At 37.8% G+C, this 20,939-nt stretch overlaps 1 protein-coding gene and 1 long non-coding RNA gene across 12 annotated transcripts in view; both read right to left on the reverse strand.

Annotated features, from left to right (window-relative positions):
* Positions 1-20,939, reverse strand: part of LOC137642507 (trypsin-like) — a 321,664-nt gene that overhangs the window by 278,198 nt on the left and 22,527 nt on the right. For 5 of the 11 annotated variants that reach the window (XR_011044793.1, XM_068375129.1, XM_068375136.1 and 2 more), the window contains exon 10: positions 8,729-8,909. Coding sequence is in view for 9 of the 11 variants with exons in the window: in XM_068375129.1 (XP_068231230.1) it covers positions 8,729-8,909 (181 nt within the window). In the remaining 2 variants the exon portion in view is untranslated. Of the gene's footprint in view, positions 1-5,983; positions 6,133-6,854; positions 6,985-7,392; positions 7,530-8,728; positions 8,910-9,218; positions 9,313-20,939 lie in introns of those variants that run through there. The other 6 variants (XM_068375132.1, XM_068375131.1, XR_011044792.1 and 3 more) reach the window with 6 other exon arrangements.
* Positions 13,575-14,609, reverse strand: LOC137642509 (uncharacterized). The gene is made up of 3 exons (XR_011044794.1): positions 14,555-14,609; positions 14,018-14,100; positions 13,575-13,631 (listed from the first exon to the last, which is right to left on the reverse strand). It is a non-coding gene; the product is annotated as an uncharacterized lncRNA (long non-coding RNA).

The raw sequence follows: 20,939 nt of genomic DNA on the forward strand, positions 1-20,939 counted from the left end.
TTCACTACCTCCCATTCCTTACCTCTCTCTATCTCTCTAACAAATGATATCTTTGTTGCTCCTCAAAGTTTCATTTATATTGAAAATCAATCATGATTCAATTTTCCTTACTTTCTCCAATCTCGCACCATTGGTCACATCGCGGTATTTTCGAAATTTCTGGAAAATCCGCGATATATGTATATACATGGGTTATGAAAAAAATCCGCGAAGTGGTGAATCCGCAATGGTTGAACCGCGAAGTAGCGAGGGCTCACTGTATATAGTATGTATGTATATATACAGTAGATGATGAATGGAGAAGTATTGAATTAAAAGCTCAAGATAGAGACGACTGGCGAAATCTAACCGACGCCCTTTGCGTCAATAGACGTAAGATAAAATATATATATATATATATATATATATATATATATACCTATGTATAAGAATATATACATATATATATATATATATATACACACACATATATATATATGTATATATATATATATATATATATATATATATATATATATACATATATATATGTATATGTATGCATATATATATATATATATATATATATATATATATATATATATATATATATATATATATATATATATATATATATGGTTACATATGTATACATACAAATATTTAGGTAGCATATATTTTTATATATGTAAATTCTGTACATAGATATAAATATATATTTATATACATTGTCGAGAATTTTTCTCCGACTTATTGAAAACTAATGATTCTAGGCCCGATGGAATGGGCCGATGATAAGACCTTGAAGAGGTTTGCTTTCCAAAACAAGTCAGGAAAGTTTAAATAAAATATGATCACAAAATTGAGTTTATTACAAAAATAATAATTTAAAAAACACAATGAAAAGTCTCGCAAAATGAGAGTTAAGTCTTCAACCTTACTGTACACGCAGTTACTCGACACTGACAAGAAATTCAAATACAGGCTCTCATGACCTTAGAACACAGTAACCCTCAAGGGGCTTGCAACATGTGCTCATAAAACTCTAAGTCCACGGTTGGACTAAACAAGGCGAAATTACAATATTACACTGATAGTTCTAGGGCAAATTACATACTAGTGCCTGCAGAAATCATTTGAGGCATAAAACAAATCCCTAATCCCAGGGATGACAAATTTACAGACAGATAAAAATGAACATAATTCACACTATCAAAGGAACCGACCTGGTACCGCGGTAATTAGGAACCAGAGGCAGAGAGACACGCTACAACTCCATAGACAGTACTTACTTAGTTCGGGATTTAGGCAGGAATGGTCGAGCGTCGTTCAGCATAGCTCAGAGGAAAACTACTGTCTCCCGCACTAATTAACGGGTCCTTGTGAAATGCGCGGGAACTCTCACTTTATTTAATCAACAAGGGGTTTAATCGAGTTTCTTTATCGAATACAAAACAGAAAAACAGTCAAAGTCTTACGTCAGATTAAAGGATAAACTCAATACTTCGGCTAAAGACCGTAATTTGCCAGAATCGAACAAACTAGTGGGTCCTTGGCTCTAAACATATACATCGATAATTTTACCTTCATGAATGAATACAATATCATTTTCGTAAATTGTAAATAATAAAGACTTTGTTTCTCTGACACCCGCTCCTTCCCCACCAGGTGGTAGAAATTTACACCACAATATCGTCACATATTGGACAGCACTCATTCATAGAAACGCCCGCAAGATCTTCCAGTCTTGCCCTAATTTAACGCAACGTTTGTGAAGTTAAATGGCGGGGATTTCGATTGATCAGTTCGAAACTCCCGACATACATCAATAAACAATACTATTTAGCTGTATATTTATTCAGTGTAACATCTCAAAATAGGAAGTAGGTAAATCTCGAAGTGGCATTCACATAATTTGCAATAAACTATTTGTGCGACGTTAATTTCCATTGATAACCATGCTAACCCCCACCCATCTCTCCCACCCCAATATGGCGGCTGTCTTCACGTACGCACGGGCTACCATTGATCGATATGGGTCTCACGGCATCTAATTGTATATCTATGAGTTTCTCTGAGGCTCTAATGAATTTGAAATGATTTAGTCATCAACTGGAGTAAGCTAATTCTCGCTTGAAATTTCTGAGAATTTAATTAATTCTCACTGACGGCCCACCAAATCTAAACTAATTTAAGTTGAACGTACCACAAATTTAGATTAATCATCGCCCGAGGGTAGGCCTACCACAAATCCGAACAAGCCCAGTTCCCGTATAATAATAATAATAATAATAATAATAATAATGTGTTTGGCTGGTTGACGTTCTGGTGATCATCTATTCTAATGAAACTGGAACTGAAACCAGACGACTCTAGCCTTTACCCTTTATGATATTTCAATGACTAATAGTTGAGATATTTTCAAGAATCTTTTTTTTTATGAAATGTTTCAAATAATCTTTCCGGAAAGTCCATATGTAGGGATTTTAGAACCTACTGATTAGTTTTTATTTCATCCATAGTTCCGATACTCTCCTGAAAATCCAAAATTAAAAGGAAAAATAAAATCTCTCCAACGTTACTATTTTTTTGTAGTTTGCTAAAATTGTGAATGAAAGAAAACGAGTTTTAATACCCCTTATAGAAAATGAATCTTACCTAAGATTAGGAGTAACTATGCGCAAAAGAGGTTATCATTTAGATTTTAGACTTATTCTATTCGCATGACAGCCGTGTATTAAACTTCAAACTGCTATTTGTACGACAACATCTGGTGACGGAATTTAGAACTAAATTAGCTGGCTCCCTTATTTGTTTATAATTAAGTCGAGGACGCTCTTAAAATGTGAGTTTAATATTTTTCAGATTTTGATACGTTTTCATCATTTTCTCTGTAACTGTGAAGGATGGGGAGAGAAATGCAGCAAGTCACCGAAGTCAAAGTTAGGACACTATAGTAAAACAGAGATGAGCAACTCCGGCGTCATTTTGGTTGAACCAGAGTCAATAAATTCAGTTTGTATTGACTAGGGGTTGAGCCAGAGTCAATATATTCAGTATGTATTGACTCAGGGTTGAACCAGAGTCAATATATTCAGTTTGTATTGACTAGGGGTTGAGCCAGAGTCAGTATATTCAGTATGTATGAACTTAAGGTTGAGCCAGAGTCAATATATTCAGTATGTATTGACACAGTGTTGAGCCAGAGTCAATATATTCAATATATATTAACTCAAGGTTGAGCCAGAGTCAATATATTCAGTATGTATTGACTCAGGGTTGAGTCAGAGTTAATATATTCAGTATGTATTAACTCAGGATTGAGCCAGAGTCAATATATTCAGTATGTATTGACTCAGGGTTGAACCAGAGTCAATATATTCAATTTATATTGACTAAGGGTTGAGCCAGAGTCAATATATTCAGTATGTATTGCCTCAGGGTTGACCCAGAGTCAATATATACAGTATGTATTGACTCAGGGTTGACCCAGAGTCAATATATACAGTATGTATTGACTGAGTTGAGCCAGAGTCAATATATTCAGTATATATAAACTCACTGTTGAGCCAGCGTCAATATATTCAGCATGTATTAACTCAAGGTTGAGCCAGAGTCAATATATTCAGTATGTATTGACTTAGAGTTGAACCAGAGTCAATATATTCACTATGTATTAACTCAGGGTTGAGCCAGAGTCAATATATACAGTATATATTAACTCAGGGTTGACCCAGAGTTAATATATACAGTATGTATTGACTGAGTTGAGCCAGAGTCAATATATTCAATATGTATTTACTAAGGCTTGAGCCAGAGTCAATATATCCAGTATGTATTGACGCAGGGTTGAGCCAGAGTAAATATATATAGTATGTATTGACTCAGTGTTGAGTCATGAACTCTTGTTCTCGGAAGAATTTCTGTGAGACCAGAGTGAGACAATGCGAGACTTGAGTGGCGTCGGTAGAGCTGGAGGACTGTTGTCACTGTAGGAATGCTGTCAAATTCAGTTTCGATATAGTTCATTAGGGTCATAAATGTCATGCAAAGTTTATTGAAGTATTTTATATTCAAAGTCAATAGTGATAGTCTAAGAAATGCTTCTCGGTTTTGATTTTGAGGACATATTTTAAAGTAGCTGTATTCTATATTGCTGTTAATTTTAGCAGGCATTGATTTTTTAGATAACTAGTCAAATTTTCATTACAGGGAATATCTCTCTTGATATTTTCATTGATTTTAACATAATCTATGAATTAAACTGTTGTTAGATTGAAAAAGGCGGTGGTGGCCGATGCAGTAACGTCCCTGACTGGTGTTCGAGTCCCGCTCAAACTCGTTAGTTCCTTTCGTTGCTGACTTTATCATCCATGTGAGCAAAGAATGGAGGGGGGTGGTTTGGGGGAGCCTATAAGTCTAGCTGCTGAGTCATCCTTGGTCATAGATTGGGTGGAGAGTGGGCTTAAGCACTGGTCATACGTATATATGGTCCGTTTTTAGGGCATTGTCCTGCTTGATAGGGCAATGCCACTATCCCTTGTCTCGTATATTAATTGCAACAGATCCGATATTGAAATCGGAATACAAAATGATAAAGAATGAACTGAATAAATGAAAGAAGCAGAATCAAGATTTGGTAATGTTTAACTACATCAGCACGATCATAATGTTAAAACAATCTCATATGATACAATGATAGAATTACCAGCATCTCAATACACTAGATACTTCTAAACATTTCAGACATGTGTAAACTTAATGCAAATAAGAAAAGGCTTCCTTGAAGGGCAAAAGAAAAAAAATTAATGGTAAAATTTACCAATACATATGGTCACATATGTTTCCCTTAAATGCCAGGCTATAAGAAATACATCTGTCTTAATTCACTTTCTAAAAGCAAACAAATGAAATTACATTAGAATCATCATTCTTATGAACTATAGAAAGGATTGACTGCCTAACAAAATACAGGAACAAATGTAGAAATTGTTTTCAAATGGGAGGGAAGATAAAAGGAAGAGAATGACAGGGTTTTAAGCAACTGGCGTTCAATGTCTTTTCAACCGGGCAATGATGTGAAATGAGAGGTAGAGAGGAAAAGACGGGAGCCACTCACTGTAGATGGTCGTCCCGACAAAATCAGCACGAATTCAACGTGACGTCACACGGGCCAGAAGATCACTCTAAGCAAGCGATGAGAGGCTTATCCTCCTTCCTTATCTTCAGCTCAATATTCAGTCGTGATTAATTTAGTAAATTTGTTATATACTATCATACATCATCCGACATTCTATTGTAAATTGCAGTGAATAGGATCAAATAAGGTATGCTTTTATTACCAGAAAGCTTAAAAATATGAGTTAATTGAATAATCACTTATCATAGTAGAACTTCAAGAAAGCAAAATTATTACATATAAATAAGAGTTCTCATAAAAGAAAGGCGGTGTTGGGGAAATAAAAAGCCACTTGTCAATCCATAAAGGAGAGGTATCTTGGATACAAGTCATTTCAAAGTGTTTAGTTTTATTTATTTCTCTTACAAGAAAAGATAAAGTACCGTTTATAAGAAAAACAGTAATAATTGATGATAAGAACTTTGTATTATCAAAATAAACTAGATTATATGAATAGAAATTTAAGGAAAATTGGAACTTGTTGGATATATCACTTATTAAGTGACATTTTGAAACAACTTAAGTCTTCGTGTCTGTAACATTAGATAGATTAAACATTTTCCCTTTAAAAGGGATCAGAACATTAGTTTTCATCTCTTGCTAAAGAAAACTTCCTCAAAATATAGAAATCTTTTGCTGAAAGTTTAACAAAGTCTCTCAGTCTCAGTGAGCCTTTTGAGGCTGAGATCCCCAGGGTAATCAGATTAGAAATTAGTATTGTTATTGTAATAAGGATAAATAATAAAATTTTAAATGCCAATATATTTCATTTATCACAATTGTTCAAAAAGAGGAATGAATAAACAACAAGTTATAAAGAAAAAAATGGTAATTCTATGATCAGGAAAATGAAATTAATGCCTGATTGTGTTGACATAATCTCATTAATGTCTGATGTGGTCCATTCGGTGTCCTCCATGGTCTTGGGCAAGTTTGAGAACCTGCGATGTTTGTAGATATCCAAGAGAGATAGTCTGAAAAAGATATCACATTAGTAAAATCAATTCATAATAAGATCTTAAAAGAAAACTTTAAATAGATCAAAGATTAATATTGATTACGTTGGTTGTTCATCTTTTTATCTCTTGTTCATAATATCATTGGCCCAAATATAATTTTTAATCCTTATTTATCTATCTATTTTTCTATTACCATAATCTTTGACATCTTGTTTCACCTCATTGGCAAAATCACTAGTTTTGAAACTTCCTTTGGTAACATGAATCTCTAGACATGATAATGATTCTAATATTAAAGTTATTAAACCTAATCATCTTTTTGTTTGATCTTGAAACCTTATTGTAAGTTCATTTGACAAAGTACTCTTTGCTTTTACTTGTACTTGACTGACAATTGATATAGGAACTTGCTCACTGGTTTTATCTTTTGAAAGGTTTAGATTACCCTAAGTCGCATGTTTATTTAATATTTAAAATTGTGCTGCTCTTTTAATCATATTTTCATTTACTGACGAAATTTTCCTTCTTTTTCACTATCTGTCAATTTAGTATCTATCTCCCTTCGCTTTTATTTTTTTATTTGATTAGTTGGTTCTGTTTTCGTGTCAACCTTTATGCTGGACATTGAAAACTTCTTGTTTTGAAAATATTTCCATTCCTCACACTTTCGGTCAGTCATGTATCATAAAGGGTCATAAGGAAATTATTCAAACCAAATATCCCGGTATTTCACTTACTGCCTACTCTTGCGTACACTCCAGGACTGTTTGCATCGGCGCAGCCATAGCCCCAAGAGACCACTCCAATCACCACCATGAATGTTTGAGCTGTGCTACCTGCAGTCACCATTGGACCACCGGAATCACCCTGAAAATGGAAAAATCTATTTTGACTCTACTGAAACAAGTTATGTTTGAGTTTGTGATATTTTCTAGTTTACAAGAGAGACTATCGTCACAGATAGTACGAAAGCTGTAAGCTGTTGGCAAGTTCTAATAAAACACTTAACTTTTCCCTCATTCCTCCATCTATCGCTATGTCTGTTATTGCCAATACTTTCTCTACACTCCTAAAGTAGACTGCTGCTGTTTGCAGTTTATGAATAGATTTGACTGTCCTTATGACTTTTTGTCTAAAGAATTAAAAGCATTTTTAACTGGGAACATTGAAGTCACACAAGTTCTTCAGAATGTCTTTAAACATGGTATTCAAAATATGTAGATACTAATCAAGCTTAGTTTTATAATGTAATTCTATTGTTGTGACTCAACAAACCTGACAAGAATCTTTTCCTCCGGCATCCAATCCAGCACAGATCATGTTACTTGTGATACCACTTAAAAACTGTTGACACCTTGAGTTGGACATTGTTGGAACATCCACTTCATAAAGTACTTTAGGTTGACTACCACCTGTAAAGTAAAATGGTTATATACACAATACTGCACTTGTAACAAAAAATGGAGATAAAAAAAAAAAATAGTCAATGGCAATTTGTCCCAACATATTTCTTATTTCTTATATACTGAATAATGAAATTTTTAATCAATCAATAAATAGGTTGGTCAAGTCAACCTGCCATTTCAGGGTAACGGTGGCTCAGTGATATTGTTGACTACTCCCTCACACTTTGCGTGTCCTGAGTTCAAGACGCGACAGGTGAGCACCGGGCTACAATCTTCCTTTGTCTGTGGAAGGATTGAAACCTACAGGTCTGCTTCATGATATATCAACAGACATTGCCTTGATTCTCAAGGTCTTATATGAGTAGAAAGTCCTTTGGGTGACTTAATTGTATAGTTCTTCAAAGTTGTCCTTCCTCAAAGTTTCAAAGAGATTCTCTCAGTCTCATTATTTCCGCTGGAATTATTGCTCTCTTATTTCTAGGTGATTAATCTTCCTTCGCTTTAATTAGTAAGAATGAATCAACTGCATTTCTTTGGTCCGGGAGTACTCCTTACCTCTTCTCTTGGTTGTGATCAAAGAAATTCTTCTACTCATTTTCTATGAGTATTATTTTGTCTTTCATTCTGCGATGCTGTCCTATCATATAGACTGGTAACACTTTTCATATATATCTACAACTTTATTCTCTAGAAATAAGAAATCTTAATTGAAGGTTCTGTGACTGGTTTGTTCCGCCAGTGCCAAGCTCTGATATTCTCTTCCTACTTAATTTGTCCTGAGTCATATAACTTCCATCTTTCAAGAGAAGGTTATTATTTTTTTGAGATTGAGCCTTACTCCTGCTTCTCTTTCTTATGATTGTGATTTTCATGTCTGAGTCTCTTTATAAAGATCTTAGCAAAACTTTAGAAGTAATAATAACAACCTAATCTTATTTCGGCATGATTTTTAAATGCATGATAGAATAAAAGTCTAACGCACAGAAAAATTCAAGGATTCTTCACAATTACTAAATTTGGAAACGAAATCGTGTAGTTCCTGGAATCAATTTCTTGAGGGAATAAATAAAAAATAAGAAAACTCCGTGAATAGAATGTACTGAAGTTACATGTGCAGAATAATTGCTAAGATAATTGACTGATCTTTACTGCTTGAGTTGAACAAAGATTTCACATAAGTTAAAACTTATTAATAGTGTACAAACCTGACTGTAATGTTCCCCAGCCAGTAACTGTAGCAGTCACATCACTATAGGCATTGCCTGCATCTGGAAGACACACGGGGGCAATCTCGTTGCCTGACGGGAAGGTGAGCAGAGAGGACAGCTTGATCAACGCCATATCGTTGTCAAGAGTGTTTCTGTTGTAACTTGGGTGCATGATGATCTGTAACAAGATTGATTGATCTGACTTATTTTCCACATAACATTGGCATAACCTTTGAAAGATATCTGTTATTGTAAAGCCTGTATTTTGAAATCAGGAAAATTATTCTGTATTGATTTGCACAATTCATTTTAAATTACTTCTTCTTTCAAGGAACAAACAAAGATTTATAGCAATACACCTAGACAGATTTTCTGTATAAAAAAGTTCATAGCAAATAGAAGAGCCTTAACTAATTTCATAACTTCTGTTAAAGAGAATTTCTAATAAAATATTTTGCCAGAACTATCAACAGGTTTACTGACTTACTCTTGAGGCTTGGATCTTTAGTCTAACCGATGTTTCAGTTAATGTGGAATAGTCGTGTTCTCCAACGACTACATAGACGCTTGATGCACTGTCTCTGGAAAGGGAATTGGATCGTTGTTAGTAACAATAGTCATTTCTACTTGAAAAGGTCAATATCGCCATAATAAGAATAAACGTTTTCAATGAGGAAATGGTACTACATTTTACATTACCTGATTTCTTATAAAATCTTTGAAAATTTATTTATACAATGTTTAATATTTGCAAAAACAGTTATTAGTCAATACAATCCTCTCTTCAGCAACAAAATAGGGCATCAAACTTGCAAAATTGAATTTAGTCAATATATTCCCATGAAAATTCTTACGCTGCTTCACAGAGTCATGGATAGGATATCGCCGGAAGTTTTAAATCTCTTTCATAAATAACGAATCTTCCTGAATGAAATATGAGAAATTAGGCCCACCCCAAAAGTAGGCCTCTTACCCATCGACACAATGAGATGCGGTCAGGATCCACTCATTGGAGATGATAGAACAACCACAATATGGTCTGTTAGATGAAGCTGTTGTCAACGCAACTTGCCAAGGGTATTCGTGCACTGTTGTCGGTTGGCCTCCAACAATCCTGGTCACTGGGTTTCGTCGGCCACACACTGCGCAAGAGAATTAAATGCTTCATTGTCTCATGTATAGACTGTTTGCTTGTTTATGTTATAGACTGAACTTTAGTTAGATTAGGTGGTTGCTAAGATTAGTAGAAATTATATGATTTTCTCATTTCATTCGGTTTACTGATTCGGTTAGATTATCTTTAATAAATATGTAACTTTTCATTTGGTTTTCTATAATAAGCCTTGATACACACACACACACACACACACACACACACACATATATATATATATATATATATATATATATATATATATATATATATATATATATATATATATGCGGATAATCTTACAATTGTGTAAAGATTCTATTGTTAATTTTTGTGCCATTTATATGAACATTAGGTAATGGTTAGTCATAATGAAATATGATATTTTATAGTTGCCACAGATATTCCGGGTGAAATAAGCCCCACCCCCTGATGACGTCATAGTCAATCATGTTGTCTCCTGCATTAGCAGTGGTCACAATGCATACTATACCCTTAAAGTGGCTATAAGTTAGTATAGCTGCTAACGTGGGAGACAACCTGGTTGTATATGACGTCATCAGGGGTGGGGCTTATTTCGCCTGGAATCTATACAGAGACTTATAGTTAAGGAATAAAAATAACGTTGAAACCATAAGCAGATATAAATCTATTCTAAGATATTCATATGTAAGAGAATCTACTGATATTGTTGTTTTATTCTTTTAATCTTTTGTTATCTGAACAATTATCATCAATACACGAAATATCTCGAATTCTTTATTAGCAGCAGTCACTCACTCTTGCATGAATCACATAGAAATACAGAATTTAGCAAAGACTCCTGTAGTTCTTATAAAATAACGATCGCTGGACAATCCTTTATTATGCATGATAATTGATCTATATTGTTTTGCCTACGGAAATATTTAAGCTCTTAAACAATAATTTTTTTCTTTTTTTTTTTTGATTCCCGCGACATCTAGATGATAAGAGTAAGAAGAGCAGTACATATAGATTTCCATTTGTTTACGTAAGAAGAAAATATCTGGAGAAACTCAACAACTCTTATGAAGATAAGAAAAATAAACTTTGATATAGAATCATTAATCATTAATCCTTAAGAGACTGAACCCTTCTAAGATGCACAGGATTATAAGAAAAAAGCTGAAAAGTAGTTTGGCTTGTTTTAAAAAAAACTGTTATTGTAGCTCCAGTAACCATTCGAAAAAAAAGGAAATTTAACTCAGAACCTTCAAAAAATAAGAAGATGATTGACTTTAAACTTAAGATTCATTACTTGAAGTAGAATCTTTCATTTGAATTCGCTACGGTACTGGATTGTTTGTCTAGTTTCCTGTGCAAGCGTCCTTTGATTGCTTGCAGTTTGTCAACACTGCTTGCCTTGGTTGAAGGATACTTAGAAGCTGAGGAGCGTCCCTCGAAAGGGAATATGTAGTTTTGGATGCATTAGGATCAAGGTAGATGACGATACTAAAACTGTTTGGGTAGAATTTATAATGGCTTTTTAATATTTTTTCGTTATTTTCGGTGAAGAAAACTTGATGCGCATTTGTCAGGTAAAGAGCTAGTCAGCGTTATTCAATGCATACACATACAATGGAAATTTGACAGTAACTTTGTACTTACGGCATTGTTCAGTTGGTGGTGGTGTTGGTGCTGCTGTTGTTGTTGTAGCTGCTGTTGAAGACGAAGTCGAAATTCCTGTCACATCTGAAAGAAATATATGATGTTGTAACACTTAAAGAAACCGGGAACACGCAAGGAAGTCGAGGTTTCCCAGGATGGGAATCAGGTTCCTAAAAATAGGAACAAGAAAGTCATATTGATTCCAGAAAAATGGGAAGAGGAAGAATATTGACGAATATAGGAGGGAAGGAAGCTTTGGATATCTAATGTTAAAATAGCAATAATGATGACACTTATTGTTGAATGTATAGAATGTGAAAAATCCAGCCAGCTGAATGAAAAATAAAACATGATCTACAGGACCTTGAGGGCCACCTGTCTGTGAAAATGAGACCCTCTATGAGACGTGTTGTTTACCTGAACCTGAGGCTGTAACTGTGCAGGAGAAACCGTATTATCTTCTCCATCCCGATCTAAACTTGACCTGCATCATGTTGTTTCCACTCGTTTCAGTGAAAGGTGGTTGAGTTCCACAATACCTGTAAAAATAGACCTCTAGATGTACATTTGATAACTAAGTTTTGTTTTGAAGTGCGGGATCTCTCTCTCTCTCTCTCTCTCTCTCTCTCTCTCTCTCTCTCTCTCTCTCTCTCTCTCTCTCTCTCTCTAAATAATAAATATCTGTAACCAATCTAATATTTTTCTCTTCATTTATTTATCTAATCCAAAGAATGAAAATTTTTTCAACGATAATATACATAATAAAAGATTCCCTTCTTTCTTTAAAAATCAAAGATGATAATATATAATTATCGTTATTCCACAACGTGAATTTACGTTGATGACTTACAAGTGATATTTTATCATCTACTTATCATAAAATTAGCTGTTAATGTGACACGATATGTTAATCTGTCTTTCTCTTGTTTAGTCTGTTCTACTTCAATCAGTTGCACACAGGCTCTGTCCCTTACCAGAAATAGAGTTATTCTATATTTTGATTAAAAGTTAACCAATGCTGTACGATACTTGGCCATGAAAATGAGATTAGGATACACCAATAATTTTACTCTTGAAAATTATTACCGGATACGCAATGATATTTCAAGCATTTCAAGATCCACTTTACATCAAGCAACTTGAAGGAATTTATCTTTTCCCATAGGAAGAAATATAATTTCGTAGTTGCGGTGAATTAGAATATTTGGTGAATAATATTTCTAAGGAATCGCTCCTGCACCCCACACAGATTATTTCGTATGTTATATCTGGCCATCAAGAATGCAATAAGACACAGTGTAACTCCGCTGTAATCTTTAGACCAACAACAGTTGTGAATCCTACTGTAACATACGACAAAGATTTAACCAAACATCTTCCGTGAGCAGATAAAGGTTATAATCAAAGTTGGTTCTAAAAATTCAAACTTCATCGTCATATTTAACTTTGTTTGTAATTGGCAAAGGGAAAATAACAGTTATAACCAATTGTATCTCACTTTACATAGAGACCATCTCCGGTGATTAGGACGGAAGAAAGCCTGCACCTTCTCAGCCTAAAATCATCGCAAGTAATCGATATGGTTGAGTCAACAGACGAACCCTGCAAGGGATAATATTGATGAAGAGAGGAAACGGGTAGACGAAGATTACCTGTATATTACTGAAACTTATGAACGAATAGTAAAATAACTATCCATTGCCAACATGGTTGTGGCAAGACACAAGATATGACTAAAATAATAATTATAAAAAAGTTTTCCGGTGGTTGAATAAATAGAGACTTTTGGAATTGCGTTTAATGCTTTTTATTTAAGAAGACGAGAGATAAAGAGATAACAGTTTGTAGTTGATGATTTCTATGTTTATGGAAAGAGCTGCCTTGATAGCTGGAGGAATACAGTCAGCCCTCGATATTCGCTGAATCGGTCCTTTGCAATACTGACAACTCTATAACCTACTAAATAAAAAGTACGAAAATACTAATTTTTTTTCTTAACTTACCTGGAAGGTCCAGAGACAGCTGCTGCCCACTGAATACCTATTTGGGTAATTCTGAGACTGGATGGTAACGGTCTGGCCCGGTGCCAAACATGACTGCCACATGGAAGGGAGCTTGCTGAGTTGGGGGCAGAAGAAGGATAAATGTGAGGGCGTGAATACAGAACCAAAATCTGTTTTCAAAGAACTCTTCCCGAGGGTAAAACTAACTTATTTTTATGACTGGAAATGAATAGAAGGATGATATGAAAAAAAAGGTTAGTGAACGGTTGTCAAAAGGCAGTATTGCTACTAACATTGGTTCAAGCTTAAACATTTCTTTTTTCAAGTAATGAAAGTTAAAGCAGATATTTCTTATAGATATCTAGTTAGAATATCCAAATGAGATTGTATTAACTTATTACCATACGAATATGACTTCCCGAAAAACTAAATGAGAAAGTTTAGAGTTTCCTAAGTTTAATGAAAGTTTTGCTTTACAAAAGAAGATGATCTTGAGAGTACCTTGTCTGTCGCCACCTGACATCTGCCTCAGCTCATCGAGGACTCGTTTCATCTCGCCTAGTCTGGGCTCCTTGTGGGGAGTGCTGGTGTGGGGGGGGGGGGGGTATAAAGAGGGGAATTAAATAGATAGAAAGAAAGGAAATAAATATACGAGAAAGGTAAATGGTGATGTGATTGTAAAACAGTGTAGATACATATCCCATTTGTATAATATGATTGTGTGGGATTTTTATATTACGGATATGAGTTGGAAGAAAAATATTTATCACTGACATAAGGTCTTCAGAAAATACTTATACCACTAATATTTTACTGAATCACCAAGGAACAGGCAAAGGTTTTCCCAGAAAATTTCCTTTCTTGTCAAAAATAATGTTGAAGTAATATTCATTATATTCAAAAAGTTTCAATCGATAAAAGCAAATGAAGTCAAAGCTTATTCAAATACTTTCCAAATGGTTAAAAGTCTCATGACATTTCAATGAATTCTCAAGGTCATTATGTTATTAAATTTCCCGAAGAGGAAACTCGACTTACGTTCCGTTCCAAGCGGGAACAGCATTCACACACCACAAACTCTGAAGGAAGAAGAAATGGAATAAAGAAAGGAATGTAAACAATGTAATTATATCAGTCATAATATTTGTAACAAATATCAGGGTTGGGTGGGGGTAGTGACTCGAGAAACTGACTGCATAATGAAGCAACACTTTCTTTTGTTGGGGTTTTAAATACTTCTTTTCCTCCTTAACCAATATTCATTTGGAGGAAGTTGTTTGCAAAGGAATTGTAAATAACTGGCATAAATCCATCATATGTGAGATTGAAAAAATGTCAAATTCTCTTGCAGTCTTTGTATTTTAGGAATCTAATAAGCCTATGTTAACTTTTATATCTTTACTGATATTCATATATGTTGTGAAATGAAATAAATGAGCTTTAGATAAACGAGGATTATCTGCCTTTATTCTATCTCAATATACTTCATTTAGCAATGATATAAGGAAACGAGTCTTCTTAAACAATCCAGCTGACAACTGAAAACGAAAATTCCCCAAAGTTATTTACTAAAAAATGAATCCAGTTTGCAATTTTATCCTTGGGGTAAACTAAACGCGTTAAATCGTATTCAATTGAACAATATTTGATAACAGTTGCAAGTCGACTCCAGTTCTGTCTACCCTGAGGAAGCTAAGTCACACCTAATTGGCTAAAAGCTTTCTTCTAAGATGGCTGAACTATTAGCAATTACCATGACTGTCCTGAATTGAAGCAAGTCATACTTCCTGAACATTCTCGGAGGAAAATATGGGAAAAAAAAAAATCGTATTTTTTGTCATAAAAATTACTTGATCATCATTTTTCTATTTGTAACGTAGAAAAGTTATGCAAAAGACGGGAAATAAGCGGTTAATGAAGTGTCGGTGTTCAAAAATATTTATAAAGAACACATATAAATGACTTGTCTTACAAACATGAAATGCTAGTCTTCGAACTGTGTTTCGGGCAAGATATCTTTGAAACTGAGGGAAAAAAATGTTGAGGCTTACTAGAAGGAGCAGAGCCAAAGACAGCGGAGTGGATTCCATCGTGGCTGGGTGGAGTCACAGAAGAGTTCTCTGCAGAAGCCAAAGAGTCAACTCCAACTCCAACTGCATCGGCTGGTTAGGAAGTTCCTCTCCCTCTCTGAGGCTGCACAGGTGACTGACGCAGTTTATAAAGAGGCCGACGAATACCATCGGTTCATTGAATATCAAATTTCTTAATTATTTCTTTTCATCTAAACACTTGTGGCGAGTTCAGCCAAAAGTGTCATGATTAGTTTGGAAATAAAAATAATAAAAATAAGTGTCATTACTCTAGTTAAGATATACTCTATATATATATATATATATATATATATATATATATATATATATATATATATATATATATATATATAATATATATATATATATATATATATTTATATATAGGAACATATATCACAAGCACACGTGATTTTAATTAATGTAAATATCACCCACGAATGGCATTTAATACCGAATTCTATCTTGGGAATATATATCCACTTGGAATTCATTTTATGGTAACAGCTTCTGGCCGGGTGGGGATTCGAACCACCACCTGTACGGCTGGAAACCATGTGGCAGGGACCCTACCGACTGAGCTATCAAGAGAGACTAAAAGTTTATGACAAGTCACCCTACATATTCCTGTCGAATTCAGGAATATGTTCATAGACTTGAAATAAACCCATCTCCACCATGATAGCTAAATCGTGAGTTTGCAACACGTGGTTATTTTAATGAAGATCAGTCCCTGGCATTATAAGAGTTTGAAACATTCGCTTTTTGGTCATTAACTTTTGTGAGTTTGTTTATATGTACAGTGTATATATATATATATATATATATATATATATATATATATATATACATATATATACGTATATATATATTTATATATATATCTTTAAATATATATATATATATATATATATATATATATATATATATATATATATATATATATATATATATATATATATATAAATATATATATATACACACACACACATATATATATATATATATACATATATATATATATATATACATATATATATATATATACATATATATGTCGTCGTCGTCGTTGGCGCCCACTCGTGTCCGAGTATTGGGTTCTGTCGTTTGCCATCAGCCTCCTATCTGTGGGGTGGGTGCTTATGCCTGATGTGGCTGTTAAGTCCTAGTCTGTGGTGGAAGAGTCGCGGACAGTGTTCACAAGGGAGGGTAGGCGGTGGGCGGGGCTGTTCTAATCGCTCTCTCCTTCTTCTCCTCCTAGCCTCCTCATTTTGTCTCCTACTCTTCTCGAAGTCCACGGTGCCATGGTGTACTGTACTCCTCCAGGTTTTCCTGTCCCTGGCTGTTTCTTCCCATGAGGAAGGATCGATGTCAGTTAGAGCCAGGGTGCGCTTTAGTTGATCTTTATAGCGCATTTTCGGGGCTCCTCGTGGTCTGGTGCCCTGGGTCAGTTCTCCGTAGAATATTTTCTTTGGGAGCCTAGATGGATCCATCCTATGCACGTGTCCTATCCAGCGGAGGCGGTGGTGGATGATGGTGGCCTCCACGCTGGTCAGCGAGGCACGTTCTAAGACTTCAATGTTGGTGGTGTGGCTCTCCCAGGGGATTTTCAAGATCTGCCTCAGTTTCATTTGTTGGAAGCGTTCTAGGTTTTTAATATCGTTTTTATATAGCGTCCATGTTTCACATGCATACAGGAGCGTGGAGAGGACTACTGCCCTGAACACCATTATTTTGGTGGTCATTGTCAGAGCGTGGTTGTTAAATACGCGGCAGTTGAGTCGGCCAAAGGCGGAGTGGGCTGCCCTGATCCTGTTCTCCACGTCCTTTTTGCTTGTGGGAGTTGATGTTAGGATGCTCCCTAGGTAGGAGAACTGGTCCACTTGTTCTAACGGTTGGTCATTCACTGTGGTATTGAAGTTGGGGAGCATCAGTCCTGGTGGATGTTGAACGAGGGTCTTGGTTTTGTCTGAGTTGACTTGCATCCCAAAACGTTTGTAGGCATAGTTGTATGCATCAGCTAACGACTGCAGGTCCTCTGCCGTCTGACCTGGGCTGGCATTGTCGTCAGCATACTGCAGTTCTCGCACTGCACACATGGTGGTCTTGGTTCTGGCGCGGAGTCTAGCGAGGTTGAAAGCGCCTCCATCCATGTGGAAACGTAGGTCGACTGAGGGTGTGTCTGGGGGAATCTCGTTGAGCATTGCTGCGGTGTATAGCGAGAAACACGTCGGGGCCAGAACACAGCCCTGCTTCAGGCCGCCTTTGATGGGGAATGGGTCTGAAAGAGAGTTCTGGTGGCAGACTCTCCCAACCATTCCGTCATGGAGGGCACGCACCAGCTTGACAAAATCGGGTGGGCAGCCATATCTTTTGAGGACTGCCCACATGGCAGGTCGAGGTACTTTGTCGAAGGCCTTTTTCAAATCCCAGAAGATGAACATTATGGGCTGTTGTTGTTCGAGGCTCTTCTCTTGTAGTTGTCGCGCACAGAAGATCATGTCTATGGTCCCGCGGGAAGGTCGAAAGCCACACTGGGACTCTGGCAGGACGTCTTCTGCGAGAATAAGGAGGCGGTCAAGGAGAATCCGAGCGAAAATCTTACTCGCGATACTTAGTAGTGATATTCCTCGGTAGTTGTTACAGTTCTCCCTGTCTCCCTTCTTGAAGATGGTAGTGATGTTTGCATCGCGGAAGTCACTGGGGGGGGGGGTCTTGGTCTCCCATATTTTCAGTATAAGGAGCATCAAACGGTTCCTCAAGCCGGGGCCACCGTGAGTGAGGAGCTCCAACGGGATGTTGTCTGGCCCTGGGGCTTTGCCGGGCTTCATGCGCTGCAGGGCCTTGTTGAAGTCATGGATGGAGGGTGGTAGTGCCATCCAGTGACGGACGGGATGCTGCGGGGTCATTCGCAGGAGATCGTCTGGGGTGTCTGCTTGGTCATTGAGGAGGTTCTCAAAGTGAGACCTCCACCTGGCCAGGATGCCCTCGCTGTCGGTGATGGTCGTGGCCCCATCCGCGTCCTTCAGGCTGCCCACTGATGACCGTGTGGGACCGAATATTTCCTTTGTTGCTGCATAGAATCTGCGCAGGTCACGTTGGTCAGCGAAACTCTGTATTTCTGCAGCTTTTCTTTGCCACCAGATGTTCTGGGCTTCACGGATACCTCTCTGGCAACCAGCTTCAGCCATCTTGTGAGCACATTTGTTAGCTGCTGTTGGTTGGTTTTCCAAAGTCAGGCGTGCTTGTCGTTTGGTTTCAATGAGAAGAGAGATGGTAGCATCATTCTCATCAAACCAATCCTGCCATTTCTTGGTGGTGTAGCCTAGTGTTTCCTCCGCGGCACGGGCCATGGCGTTTCTGAGGGTGGTCCAGTGGTGCTCAACAGTGGCCTGACCCACAGGGTCTGCGAGGTATTGTTCGCAGGCCTCCTTGTAGTTCTGTGCCACCTGTGGGTTGCAGAGCTTACTACAATCAAAGCGTTGGTGTGGTACGCTGTCAGGTGCCCTTCTGGGTGGTCGTAGGGTCGTCACGGAGAGTCGGGAGATGAGGAGTCTGTGGTCCGTCCAGCAGTCGTCCGCTCCGGGCATGGATCGGGTGATGCGGACGTCTCCTCGATCTCTGGCTCTGGTCAGGACGTAGTCCAGGGTGTGCCAGTGTTTAGACCGTGGGTGTCTCCATGTGGTCTTTTGTCGCTTTGGTAACTGAAAGATGGTGTTGGTTACCACAAGTTGGTGTTCTGCACACAGACCCAGTAGGAGTTGGCCATTGGCGTTGCAATTTCCAATGCCATGGCGGCCGATAATTCCCTCCCACAGGCGATGGTCTTTGCCTACTCGGGCATTAAAGTCGCCAAGCACAATGAGTTTGTCATTGGCGGGCACTGCCTGGATGGTGCGGTCGAGCTGGGTGTAGAAGGCAGCTTTGTTATCATCGGTTGAGGTCATAGTCGGGGCGTAGACAGATATCAGGGTGAGATGTCTGTCCCGCGTGATGGGGATGCGGACAGTCATCAGGCGCTCACTGATGGCCTTGGGAGCTAGGTTGTGCTGCTGCACTAGCTGGGAACGGATGGCGAAACCGACACCGTGGATGCGAGGCTCCTCTAGGGCCTTGCCTTTCCAGAAGATGGTGTAGCCTGTTCCAGCTTCCCTGATGTTGCCCTCTTCGGGTAGTCTAGTCTCGCTAAGAGCCGCCACATCAACATTGAAGCGGGCTAGCTCCTTGCAGACGAGGGCTGTACGTCGTTCCAGGCGGTTGGTGTTCGTCACGTCTTGGAGGGTGCGGATGTTCCACGCACCTAAGGTTAATATTTTTTTCTTGTTATTTCGACCGCATTAGTGGGATGTCCGCCAGCCGCGGTGAGCTGACCAGACGGGTTTGCCGTGTCCGATGTTTACCCCACCTTTTCTAGGGGCCTCCCCATGTGGGGTGGGCTGCGGTGTCCTCAATAGGCCAGCCCAGTCACGGGTCCAGCTGCCGAACTCTGGTGTCACGGCACCGTCACCAGAGAGCAACTGAATCTTAGACTCGCCGCCTGAGTGCAGTCGTGGGCTAAGGGCTTCCAGCTATCCAGGCCTGCCCCCTTCACCCACGGTGCTGTCGCCTCAGGACTTGCTGGTGGTGATGATGATGATGATGGTGAGAAAGAGATGAAGAAGGGTGGAGGAAACGACAGAATGCCAGTAGCTGGGTATATTGTTTTGGGTGGTCGTGGCTTTGCAGCGGCCACGCACACACACTTGGCCCACATCATTTTCACCGCAGCTCAAGACATATGAGACAGGCGGCTTCTCCGATGTTGGTTGCATCGGGCTGCTGGGTTCTTGTTATGTCAAGGCCCGCCTTGTTGCCTGCCCGACAGGCATTTCCCTCTTCCGCCGGCGCTGGGAAGCTTCGCCGTTGGGGTCTTGTTTGGTTTGATTTTGGAGTTTTCCTTCTCCTAGCCTTTGCCTATCTTAAAGTAAAGGAGAAGGCCTATAGTAATAACAATACACTATGAAAGAGGAGTTAAGATAACATTAATAGGGTAATGATAGTACAGATTAAATAAAAAAGATTGCCACACTGCTGGGAAATGTCTATATCCCATTAGTATATGGAAGAGGTTGATAAGGTATGACCTTAGAATGTTAAAATTTGATGGGGGAAGAACGAATCAAACTGAGGAATTGGTGAAGAGATCTGGTGTTCAGAAGCTGGAGAAAAGGCTGAGAACTTAAAAGATTGAGATGGTTTGGACATCTAGTGAGAAGGGATGAGGAACATATAACCAAAATAAACAGTAAATACAAAAGTGACAAGACACTTCTTGGAGGGCCCCGATAATCATT

This window comes from Palaemon carinicauda, chromosome 6 (assembly GCF_036898095.1).
Source record: "Palaemon carinicauda isolate YSFRI2023 chromosome 6, ASM3689809v2, whole genome shotgun sequence".
NCBI classification, from domain to species: Eukaryota; Metazoa; Arthropoda; class Malacostraca; order Decapoda; family Palaemonidae; genus Palaemon; species Palaemon carinicauda.